At 41.4% G+C, this 12,220-nt stretch overlaps 2 protein-coding genes across 3 annotated transcripts in view; one reads left to right on the top strand and one right to left on the bottom strand.

Annotated features, from left to right (window-relative positions):
- The window catches only part of LOC101167900 (inactive phospholipase C-like protein 2), a 50,095-nt gene extending 39,372 nt beyond the window's left edge, over positions 1–10,723 (top strand). Inside the window, exons 5-6 of the mRNA XM_023964739.1 lie at positions 3,198–3,307; positions 6,436–10,723. Coding sequence (XP_023820507.1) covers positions 3,198–3,307; positions 6,436–6,642 — 317 coding nt within the window. The 3' untranslated portion in view covers positions 6,643–10,723. The remainder of the gene's footprint in view (positions 1–3,197; positions 3,308–6,435) is intronic.
- The window catches only part of rftn1 (raftlin, lipid raft linker 1), a 262,707-nt gene that overhangs the window by 193,025 nt on the left and 57,462 nt on the right, over positions 1–12,220 (bottom strand). The gene's annotated exons all lie outside the window — the stretch shown is intronic.

Here is a 12,220-nt window from a genome sequence, read left to right as displayed (position 1 = left end):
TTTTCAGATGACTTTTCGGCTGGAAAACTGTGACTCTATCTCGCAACACTGGCGCAAACTCTCAGTCATCAGCGAGTTGGCCTCTGCCCCGCGGCACGTCAAGTTCCCGGCAGAAGATCGGAGTGTTTATTGAAGCCGCCCCGCGTGCCTCTCCCTGCTATCAGCTCTGCAGGTCTTGCCCGATAAATACGAGCTCATTACGAAGCTGTTTTTTTACGTGGCTCGCGATTCGTGCGGAGCCAGCAGCGCCTTTGAAATGCCATGAAAAATGAACAAACTAAAATAAAATGTAATTATTATGAAATACTCATTATTTTCCAAAGTCACAGGGAGCCACAACAGAAGGATGAAAGAGCCACATGTGGCTCCGGGGCCATGGGTTGCCGACCCCTGTGTTAAGATGAACATTTTTTCTCTACGCAAATTTAACGGGGGGCAGTGGTGAAAGCGGCTCAGTGCCTGGAAAAAATTCTGCGCCATTATTGGTTTCCTATTATCTGTTCTATCAGTGTTTGTGACCGCCTGAAACTGTGAACTGCCGTCCCTGCAGCTGCGCGCTCCCCTCTCCTGTCACACACGTGGATGCGTGTGTGAAACAGCGCAGGCGGCGTGCTGCACCCGCTGCCCGGATTGCGCAACACCAGGATCATCGGTGCCTTTAGATGACTCAGCTCATTCTAATAATGTCATTCTTTATGATGACGTGTCTTTATTTTCCAAAAATGTATTGTTTGTCTTTTCTGTCGTTTAGTTGCTGCACTTTATGACATCATATATAAACAATTCATCATTTATAAAAAAAAAATCAGCACAATGTTTTTTACTAGGCCTGCACAATATACCGCAAATTTATCGTTATCGCGACATCAAGCCATGCAATATGCATACCGCAAAAGACGGCTAAAATCGCAATAAATGGTTACCTTAAATGTGCTAAAACAATCTCATGGCAGCTTGAAATATTGAACAAATGAAATAAATCCCTTTATGCATTTAACCAATGTTAAATGCATATGTTTCTTCATATAACATGAATTGCAGGTGTGAGGTATAAAAGGGAGGAGAGCAATCGGAAGGACCCGTTTACATTGTTGATCAATCAGATGAGCCCTTTCATGTTTGATGTTTGCCTCCTACGTCGACGAGGGTCATTTGGAGTATAATTTTTAAACTGTTGCAGTGAAATGGAAATGATGTTTTTGGTTGTTTTGCTGTTTGTGTATATACCGCGAATTATATCGTTATCGCAATATTAATCACCAATATCGCATATCGCGAGTTTTCCTCATATCGTGCAGCCCTATTTTTTACCTATTTCTTCAGACTAAAAACGTTAAATATATTGGTGCTGCTGTGTTAATGTTTCAGATCAATTTATATTTAATGTTATTTATTGATTGAATTATTTTTCTCAACATCAAATGGTTCAGTTGGTCAAAATGTTTCTAGTTTAAGGACGGACAGATTTTTGTATTTCAGGCACTTTAAGCTGTTTTTCTGTTTTAGACTATAACAGGGTTTCTGTGTGGCTAAATAAAGCTAATATTTGTTGAAAGTGGATTTCTATTGCTGTTTTTCTTTTTTTAATGTTAAAAATACAATTTTAGGTATAAAGACACTTTTTTTAAAGAATACTTAACTAATATACTGTCACCGCGGCGAAAGTGTGTGTGTGGGGACGGGGTTGGGGGGGGGGGGGGAACATTTTCTTTTTCCTAGGGGGGCATGGCAAAAAATCATTGAGAAGCACTGCACTAGGCCATGCAAATTTTATCAAGTTCAGTACTCCAGGTCAAGTTTGTAACTAAGAACTTAGTTACAGGATGGATAAAGATACTACTAATATAGCAGCAACACATTTTGAAGTATAAATTCAGAAAACAAACAGGATCTCATAGAAAACACAGAAACTGGATCTAAATATCTGATTATTTTTAGTCATGTGCGTAAACCATTCCCAGAGTGCCGCTGACAGTAAATATTAACCATCAAATCTGTTTCCTTGTGTTTCTGATGGTTGAATGAAACAGAACAACTGAGCTGACAGAACAAAATGATGACTCTTCTCTCCAGAATGATTCAGCAGGAGAACAATAGATGCAGATTATCAGTCCATCGCAGATTCTTTTCATGCTAGTTCCACTGTTCAGTATTAGGAAACTGTACTGTGAGTCCAGGCCTTATTTGACCCTTGTACTCTGGCCGTTTCAGATTGTTATCATGCAGCGTTTCTTCAAAAGGCAGCTTGCTGAGACAGAGAACTTCCCCCTTTCTTGCCTGTCAGACTCCATGCAGTGTTGCTAGGCAACCTGCAGTGCCAGTTAAATGAGTGTGAGAAAGAAAGAGGAAGCGGCGCACCTTCCTCAGCAGTCGTGCTTAGTGTGCACGGCCGCAGCTCTGGGTCTCTCTGAAACGTGCGCCGCCGCTGCCGTTGCATCAGGAGGCGGAGATAAATTGCGCGTAGGAATCCGGACCAGCGGTGTGGTGCCGAGAGTGGGCCAGCCGTTTGCCTTCAGCCGTACGCCACCAGTACTGCGATTTCACCTGAAGGGGTCTCCCCCTCTGGTGTGCTTGCTTGTGCGGTGCGCAGGTTTCCATAGCAACAGCTCTGGCAGCGGCCCAGACCTGCTGTGGGTGAGCGATCTGAGGGTTTCCGCTCTGGGATTTGTGCTCAGCCTGAGCTCTCAACAGTAAACAGCATCAGCCACAAAGACGGCAAAGGAGAGGCGAGGAGGCGAGGAAGCGCCTCGGTTTCTGCCGTGACGCTAATGCAGGGTGAAAGAGCCTCACGTCTGCCTGCCCACTCCCCGTCGCTCCTCGGCTCCTCTGGATCTCTCCTCCTCATCCTGCCTCAGCGCTTCCTTCAGCTCTACCCCTCGTTCCTCATTCGTGCTGTCAGCCACAATTTTGTTGGTCAACAATTTGCCCCTTTTCTGTGTCGTCTTGTCCCGTCACATCCTGTCAACACTTCAACGCGATAAGTTTCACCTTGAGAGGAAAATGCAGAATGAGTGCAGATGTCTGGAATCATTCCCGGTTAACGGAAAAGCTATTTCTGTGCTTAGAAAAAAAAAAAAAAGGATCAGAGATGCCAGGATGGCTCTGATGCCCGCCAGGGTCACAGATCACACGCTCCTGCCACCGAGCAGCTGCTCCTCTGCTCAGCACTGACCCTCACTGTTGCTCCTCTCCCACAGCCATGGAGTTTCACGAAAACCTGCACGACCTGGCCGTGAAGGAGGGCTTGAAGGGTCGAAAGCTGCACAAGGCGGAGGAGAGCTTCACGTGGAACATCACCATCCTAAAGGTGAGCAGTTGCCTAACAAAGCAGCCTCCGAGGCCTTCCTTCTGCTGCTCTCCTTGCCACATTTCCAGAAGGAAACTGATGTGTAACTTTGTAGATTTGTCACTCAGGCTTGTGCAAACAAAGGCTCTCTTGCATGAAGTTCAGCCTGATAAAAATGCTATCAGTAAGACATGAGGGATGCTTCACTCTGTATGAGGGGGAAGCAGATATGAGAAAATGTTCCATTTGTGGGTCTTTGATCATTTTTAGCAGCAAAGTCCTCATCCTCCTGAGTATGAGGACTCTGACGGGTTTTCAGTCTTTCATCCACACAGGTTCTGTGAGAAACATCCAATCTGCCATCTCATGCTTCTTATCCGATCACATCACTGTAGCGAGAAGCTAAACAAGCTAGCCACCTTAACTTGTTCTGCTTCTTTTCAAAGAATTCCAGAACCTTACACTGTCCTTCTAAAAAACAAAGGCGCCTGCTATGGCAGAGGTACTCACCCCAGAGTTCAGTCAGGTTGGGTCTGACTCCCCTAACTCACGGGCAAAGAAGGCAAACTACATCAGTTCCTAAGTTCTTGACATTTTTCCAGAAGAGGAGTAGAACCTGACAGGCAAAAATGCCTTTTTTTTAAAGAAACATCTTTCATACTCAGAGGTAGAGTTTTACGGAGGACATCAAAATGACACCAGAAGAAACACAAAAAAGTTTTAAAGTTGACCTCAAACACAGAAACAGTTGGAGAAGATCTGAGAAGCTGATTCGATCCATGAGCAGCTGAAAGCAGCTTGGTTCTGACTCGGTTCTAACAGCTAGCAGACAGGGTTTTGGGTTCCACACCAATATGTGATTTATTACCTTTAAAGTTAATTCTTAGAAAATTCTTTTTGAAAGAGTAAACAGGACACGGTTCCAAGAGTTCAGCCTGTGGGAGACGTGGACCCAGAGCTTCATAAAGCAGAGAGTCGTCTGCATAACTGTTGTACGGTGACCCAAAGGGACCGTGTACAGCAGGGGCGAGCAATTATTTTAACTCGCCGGCCACATTGGGTTCTAAAACTCGATAGGAGGGCCGGACCAGGAGCAGATGCGTGGAGTGAGAATGAAATAACGTGGAATGTAGATGAAAACATTTGAAATGAAAATTTTATTCTAAGACAAAATATTCTAGAATTTTTAGTTAAAAACTTTTGTTCCCATTTTAGATCTCTTTTTTATTGTGAAGCCCTTTGGTACCTTCAAGGAGTTGTAAAGTGCTATGAATAAAGTTTCATTCATTCATGATCCCTTTAACAAAATAAATAACATTATTTATGAAATAAAACAATGACTAAATAACAACATGATTTTCAAAGACAAAAATTCAGGAAAAATATACTGAAACATTAAAAAAAAAAAACACAAAAAAAACAAATAGTGGATCCTCTCCTGTCGTAATCCTAATAAAGACTTTGAGGGCTGCAGCTCGTCACGTCTCACAGTTTGCGCAGCTGCGCTGTGTCCTGTTTCTCATCCAGTAATTATGAAATAAAGCACATTTCCATGTCTTCTGCTTCAGCTACGTACATAACTGCGTTACCTTTTCACCAGTACAGAGTTCCCTCGTTTATTACAGGAGTTACTTTCTAAAATAACCGTGATCGGTGAAATCCACGGAGTCTGATTACAGACGTTTATGGCCGTAAAACTCCTCACTGTTCACTTTCTACACTTTTCTCAGACAGACGTGAACATTTTCACCCTTTTCTTTGGTTTAAATTCTCAACCCTTCATAGAAATTAGGTCCAGGATCTTAGAATGAAAAGAAAGATCTGATCGATCACAGATTTCTGATCTGAAGAGCTCCACGTTTCTGTACAGGAGACACGGAGGAGATTGATTGACAAGGTCTCCAGCCAATCAGGACACAGAACAGGGTGCTCCGTTTAAAAAAAGCAGCATAATCGCTCTAAAAGAATGAAACCAGGAAAGATGAACTGCGACGTAGAAAGGAAAGACTGTCTTCTGTTCTGTTTGACAGAGAATTTAGAGGGTTTCCGGTTGGAGCACAGACTGCACAGGGGGGGAAGAAAATGTCACGTCTTGATCGTATTGCCAGTAAAAAAAAACACAACCATGGGTCTCTGATATTGTTTAGTGGGCCGGACCAAACATGGAGGCGGGCCGGATAGAGCCTGTGGGCCGTAGTTTGCCCACCCCTGGTGTACAGGTTAGGGGACAAGGATTATATTTTTAGAACTTAGAGCTTCTTACACACATTCAAGTGCCCATTTCCTGACATTCTGCATTTTACTGACGCTGAATTAAACACATATTTCATCGTCACGACAACTGTCTTTTTCCAAAGCATTGTACACGTCACTCTGATCCATCAGGTCGCTATATTCGATTCTTTTGCTGTGACGTACAGACAAACTTTCACTCATTTTGCCTTAGATGTTTTGATGGAAGCTCCGCCCACCTGTTCCTACATGAGCCCACCCATAATCATTGTAAAGGTAAAATGATTGGCCTGGATTGTACAGCAAAACTAAATAAAATGGAAGTGATTGACATTTCAAAAGATGTACTGAAATGAAGCCATGAAATCTGTTTTTTTTTTTTTTAAATGGTACAGATAGTACCATGAATGTCGTACTGGTACAAACTAGGCACCAAGTTTTGGGAACCCCTTCCTAGCACAGGATGAAGGTCAAAGAACCCACTGTAGAATCAAAAATGAACCAACTTCAGAATCATTTAATTAGTATAATAAAGTTGTAAAAAAAACAGTTTTTACATTGAGATTATGTCAAATAAAGTCTTTTACAGGAAGATACAAAAATACAAGATTATACTGTTCACAAGTCTTATATCTAAAGTTCCTCTGAGGTCTTTTAAAATGAAGGGAGAGTCTCAGCATGTGAATCTAAAGTTGATCTTTTACTTTCTGATAATGAAACATGTAATGTTTGTGTCCGTGAAGGTTCTCATTCATCCAGATGGTGTTGTCTTGAAGCTGAGTCATAGTAACTGGACGCTCATCCAAGTGGCTTCATCTGTGAAGGAGGAAGTTGCTATGACTCAGCTTCAAGACATCAACAGTGACCTCTGCATGCGCTAGTCTGCACAACTGAGGGTTCTCCCACTCTTTCTTCAGGGTCAGGCAGATTTACTGAAGCATGCCAGGATTGAAGTCCAGGAGAACCTCAAGCAGATCCACTATGCTGCCCTCACCTCTAATCTGAGTAAAGGAGGGTCAGTGGGCGGTTCGTCCGGTTCCTCAGAGTCCAGAAGCAGACGCAGTCTGGAGGTCATCCCAGAAAAGGCCACGGCGGAGGAGGAGCTGACAGACGAGGACAGCTAGAGCCCAGCTCCTGACCTGCAGTCTGACCTTCCCTCCGCCTTCTGGGCTGTCAAAGCCCCTCGTCTTCACCCAGCTCTCATCACACTTCCAGTATTTTCCCACATTCCATCACTGCTGCGCAGCGCAGAACGTGAACTTCTCCCCCTCAAACTTCATGCTCATCAGTGAAATGTCACAACAGCCACACGCCCGGACAAGTTTGGAAAACTTTGGTTTCTGAGCTCCGAGATTGGAAAGAAGACCAGACGCGTGAAGGATTTTCACGCAGAACCTCCAAGACTCTCTCTCCATGGGTCCTGCTGCTCCACCGGCAGAGCCGACCAACTACCAGCTTCCAGACTGTTTGAGCCTTTGACCGACTGTTTTGACTTGTCCACTCAGAAGGAAACTAAAGCCTTGGGTTGTTGTAAGAAGTTCTGTAAAGCACAATTTTCTGGAGCTACGAATGTAAGAAAGCAGCAAAAACAAAAAATAAATCGCAGAAGAAAGCAAGAGTCAAGAGCTGTTTACAAACCTGGACTTTTCCTTGTTCTTGTCTGCCAAAATAAGTATACCGTCTGTGTATATATGGACCTTCCCATTACCTTTTTGTCTGACGAGTGCATCGTTTTATTGTAAACTTGGAAATATAAGATTTATTTTATAAAAGATGTATGAACTCCGAGTGTGAATGAGCAAAAGTGACTTTGTGTGTTGACATGTGCAGGAGGTTCGTCTCACACCGAGACGCACCAACACCAGACAGAATGTACAAGAGGAACCACGACTGGATGCCTTTTCTGATTTTGGGATATGAGCAAACCGTTGGTTTCTTTCGGAGTGCCACTGCTTCACTTTGTCTTTCAGTGACTGTTTTGTAAGGAAATGTGCTCAGGTCTGAGAAGATGGTTGAACAGCAGTGTTGGACACCAACTGAACAAACGGAAGACAAGCCCAGATTTATCCTCTCTTTTCCCACGTTTTAACTAAAGTCTTTGTTCAAATTAGGACCAAAGTTCCTTCTGGGTTTCATGACCAGACGCTGGAAGTTAAGGTCCCCTGTAAAAAAAACAGTTTATAAAAACATAAGGCACCAATGGTTTAGCAAAGCAAAATTATATTTTTATTCCTTTTTTGAGCATTAACGTTTCGATCACATACTAATTTATTGAGCTTTAAAAATTGCACGAGAAATCCCCCTTTAACAATATTTCTCTAATGTTTGGGTTGGTTTAGTTTCAGGAGAAACAGCTTTTGAGATTTTCAGATAATAACCTTTGATTGTGCTTCTTGAAATTTGAAATGCCATTTAGTCAGTAATAAATAAAAACATTGCAATAAATACGGTTTTAAAGTAGCTAAAGTTCACATAGCTCAACAGTTCTGGGTCTCACACTGCTCCTTAATGAACGTTTGATTAGGTTCATTATTTGGACTGCTGTAAGCATTTAACCAACAACTTCATATGTTGGAGCATTTCAATTTTTCGGTTTTTATCGGAAAGTGTCATCATTGGAAATGGTTTATTTTAAGCAAACATAATACAAAAACAAGACAAACATTATTAATCTCATATCTACACAAAGATATATCAGTCATAGGATAACTGGTCATAAATATGCATTCGTCCACATTCATTAGTAAATCATTCTACTACTCTTAATCAGAAATAAACAACTTTTTGCATTTAGTTCATGACACAATGAAACTATTAAATGTTAGGGCTGCACGATATGAGTACAACTCGCGATTTGCGATATCAGTGATCAATATTGCGATGACGATATAACTTGCGATACATTAACAAATAGGAAACTAACTAAAAAATAAAAACTAACTAAAAAGATTATTTCCATTTCATTGCAACAGTTTAATTTAAATAAGAGTCAACATAAAAACTGATACTCCTGATGACCCTCGTCTACAAAGGCGAACATCTAACATAAAAAGGCTCCCTCTGATAGGTCAAATGCATAAACGGATTTATTTGATTCATTCAATACTTCAAGCTGCCAAAAGTTTGTTTCAGCACATTTAAGGGAACCATTTCTTGCAATTTCCGCCGTCTTTTGTGATATGCATATTGCACAGCTTGATATTGCAATGACCATAAATTTGCGATATATTGGGCAGGCCTAATTAAGATTTTCAAAAATCCTACTGATCATCACGAATCGTTCATTTTCAATTGATGTTCAGAGTTTATGCTTTTTAAAGGCAAGTCAACCTGTTTCAGCATGATGCTGCTATGAAAGCAGTTTAAAAATCCTTCCACTCAATCTTAGTTTACACTTGAAATAATAAACATAAAAAACCTCAAGTATAATCGGGAAAAGTATGAAAATGACACTAAACAAATGCTAAAATAAATCTGAGAAACCTCTGATGAAGGCAGCAATTACAATGGACAACACTTAACACACAAATTAAAATGGCTTTAATAAAAGAAGTATACTAAAAAGGATCATTGAAATGCTGTAGCGATCCAAAGAAAAATACTTCATCAGAAAAATACAGCAGGAAAAGTCCTAAATATGTATAGAAACTTATAATCTCAAAGTAGTCCAATGAAATTGAAAATAGCCCAAAATTCTACATAAAAAAAAGAAAAAATCCAAAGAATTCAATTGAGCACTACAAAAATTGTCTGAAAATTCAAAGACAAGTTATCCTAATAATGGTTAAAACTGCTAAATACACTGTAGAAAGTGTTTGGTAACCTAAAGAGAGATGCAAGTGCTTCACAATTATGATGGTCAATAATATATTAAAATCAAATCAAAAAAACTCCAGAAAATGATGAAGAATGCTAAAATGTCACCGTTCCTGAAATGCGATCTCGTTCCTGTTTGACCTGTAACCTGAAAACTGTGGAACTGCTAGGCTACAAAGTTTCTGTAACGTCTTCAGCCATCCTGCTGCTTACAGCCCCTCTCCGATCATCTTTTGATCCATTTCCAAATCGTTCCCAGTGCTCTTTTAATTTTGATAATGCCGCTTTTAGCCAAAATCTAAAGAACCCGTGTCATTTTCTAGGACATCGTTTCTGCAGAGCGGCAGGATTTTGTTAGAAATTCGCCTCCGAGTTGTGGGCAGGACGCTTGGCATGGTGTAAACCCACCCACACTTCCCATCATCCCTTTGTTTAAACTCTCTCCTGCTAGCTTACTGTCCCCTCACACCCCCAACATGACATTAGCGGTGCAACAAAAATGGTGAGGGATTTTGGAACCTTGCAGCAGTGTAGTCGTCTACAAGTGGATGCATCAGCATGGAGCGGAGCGGGGAGCCTGTGGCTTGCCGATTGTAGCAGCTGCATCACTGCTACAATGTTTCTCTAAAGGGATTTCTTCATCCGTTCCTGATTCCCAACGCTTTCAATAAAAAAATACTCTGAAATGTAATTTTTAGCTTACTTTTCATCATATGTGTCCTCCATCATCCTGAAAATGTCCCGTTAAAATCATCATCATTTTCATTGCAGTGGGTCTTTAAACAAGAGTGTCTGAGCCAAGAGCGACATCGTACTAAAGTTATTATGTGAGAAAAAAAACTCAAAATTTTAATAGGTAAACACGGCACTTTCTGCAGTTCATCACAAGTCTCAATGATGATAAAAAAATAATCGTACTGCCTTAAAAATCTTTTCCTCATTTCTCAAAGCTCCCTAAAGTATAAACATTCAAGTTTACCCGTTGAACTTAGGCGCTGATGTATTTGTGTTGAAACAGATTTATTGATTACATGGCATTCCCAAACGGTGCTGTGTTTTTACTAAAACTCCACATCAGCACATTTTTCACAGAGTGGGCCTGACTGAAGAGCGGATGAGAGGATCGTCTGACGGCAGATGTGATTATGACACAGACCTCAGCGGCTCTCCCTCTTCACCCTGAATGTCGGCTATGTTTGAGGTGACTTCCTCCTCCAGAACCTTCAGTGCTGTGCTTTTTGTTTTTGTGTGTGTTTTTCATTTTGCTCATTTCCTGTAACAAGCGCAAGAATGTCAGTGCTTTACCAGTGGACGTGTCAAGTGTTGTTGGCAAACAGGAGAATTTCAGTTGTTCTTTCATCCATCAAATAAAATCGATCTCAAATTTTACAAAGTGGAAAGACTCTTCTTTTGAAATCTTTTAAAATCACGTTTGGCTCCCTGTGTGTTTCAGGATTGATTTTAAAATTATTTTAATTGTTTATAAATGTTTTTATGGTCTTGGGCCTTCTTATTTAAATGACATTATGATATTAGTATCTCATCATGATTTTAGCCCCAGTGTTTCTTGTGGGGATCTTTTCCTCCAGGGCTTGCCGGCTTGGTCGGCGGTTGTTGCTGCAGTTCTTGCCCCTCCTGGGGCAGCTGGGGTCTAACTTTGCAGCTTCATGGCTGTGAAGTGGACCCCAGTGTTGTCCCAGTCTGGGTGGGCGCTGTGGCGATGCTTCCGTGGCAGAGCTGGCTCCTGGTCTGAAAGGATTCCCAAATACCGTTTCCTCACAGCTGAGCCAAGCCATACTTTGTGTGTTTGTTAGCTTATTTATTTATTTAAAGTTACATTGTCATTATTCTTTGTACATGGGGGCCATGGGTCATGTGTTTTAACGGAGGGGAGTGGGATAAGTGAAGGGTGGGTTGGGCTTTTACCCAAATATTGTGTGTTTTCTGTTTTTAATGTTAAAGCGCTTCGAGCTGCGCAAATGCATGAGAAGCGCTATTTCATAAATAAAGTTTGATTTGATTCAGCAGCACATTTTGGCGATATTCATGGGGAATTTGATTCTACCGATGGTGAGTTTAGATAAAACATCACGAACGACATCAACAGTGAAACAGGAAGTCTACAACTGAACGACAAACAAAAACGACTAATGCCATAACGCTGACTTTGAATCAGAGAATGATATGCTTACTATAAAACCTCAAAACCACTGACAAAAACATGCAGTAATGCTAAAGAATTCTAACACGCTGATTGACATGGTGGTTTGTGAATTCAACGGTCAGTTGTGGTAGTTCAAAGAGCGTCCATTAGCTCTCGCCAGCAGGAGCTCTGGTGTTGAAGGGTTAAATGTCTTTGATGTCATTTTGGAGAAGGCAATCCTTTTGGTAAACCTTTTTTAAGAGAGAAAAAACTAAAGAAAACTACAGAATAAATGCTAATCTGTAGTGATCACTTGAGAGATTTAGGTATCAAACATTTTTAATGAGTAAAACTAAAAAAGTATGAATATGGAAGCTTCACCCCCTAAGTAGCAATTTCTCTTCAATATTGGCAATTGATGCGAGCAGGTTTTTTTCATCTGCACATAATTAACGTCTCTTTTTACTGATTAGTTCAGATAAGGTCTTCTCACAGCAACACGTCAATTTTTTCCATCAGCTCCCATCACGTCACATCGACACCGTCAAAAAGAGATTTCCCTCCATTTCCTTTCTGTTACTCTGGTTTTCACTGCAGGAGTCAGCATCCCGCTCTCTCAGGTTTTCTGTGCAGTAGGGATTGTTCATACAGACGACATGTTGATGACATGCATGAACGGGGTTTTTGGGGACATGGACGCCTGCCGCGCATCAGTATTGATTAGCTCCCTGCGTGATGAGCGG

This window comes from Oryzias latipes, chromosome 16, assembly GCF_002234675.1.
Source record: "Oryzias latipes chromosome 16, ASM223467v1".
Taxonomy (NCBI): Eukaryota; Metazoa; Chordata; class Actinopteri; order Beloniformes; family Adrianichthyidae; genus Oryzias; species Oryzias latipes.
This window is presented reverse-complemented; position numbering and strand designations above follow the sequence as displayed.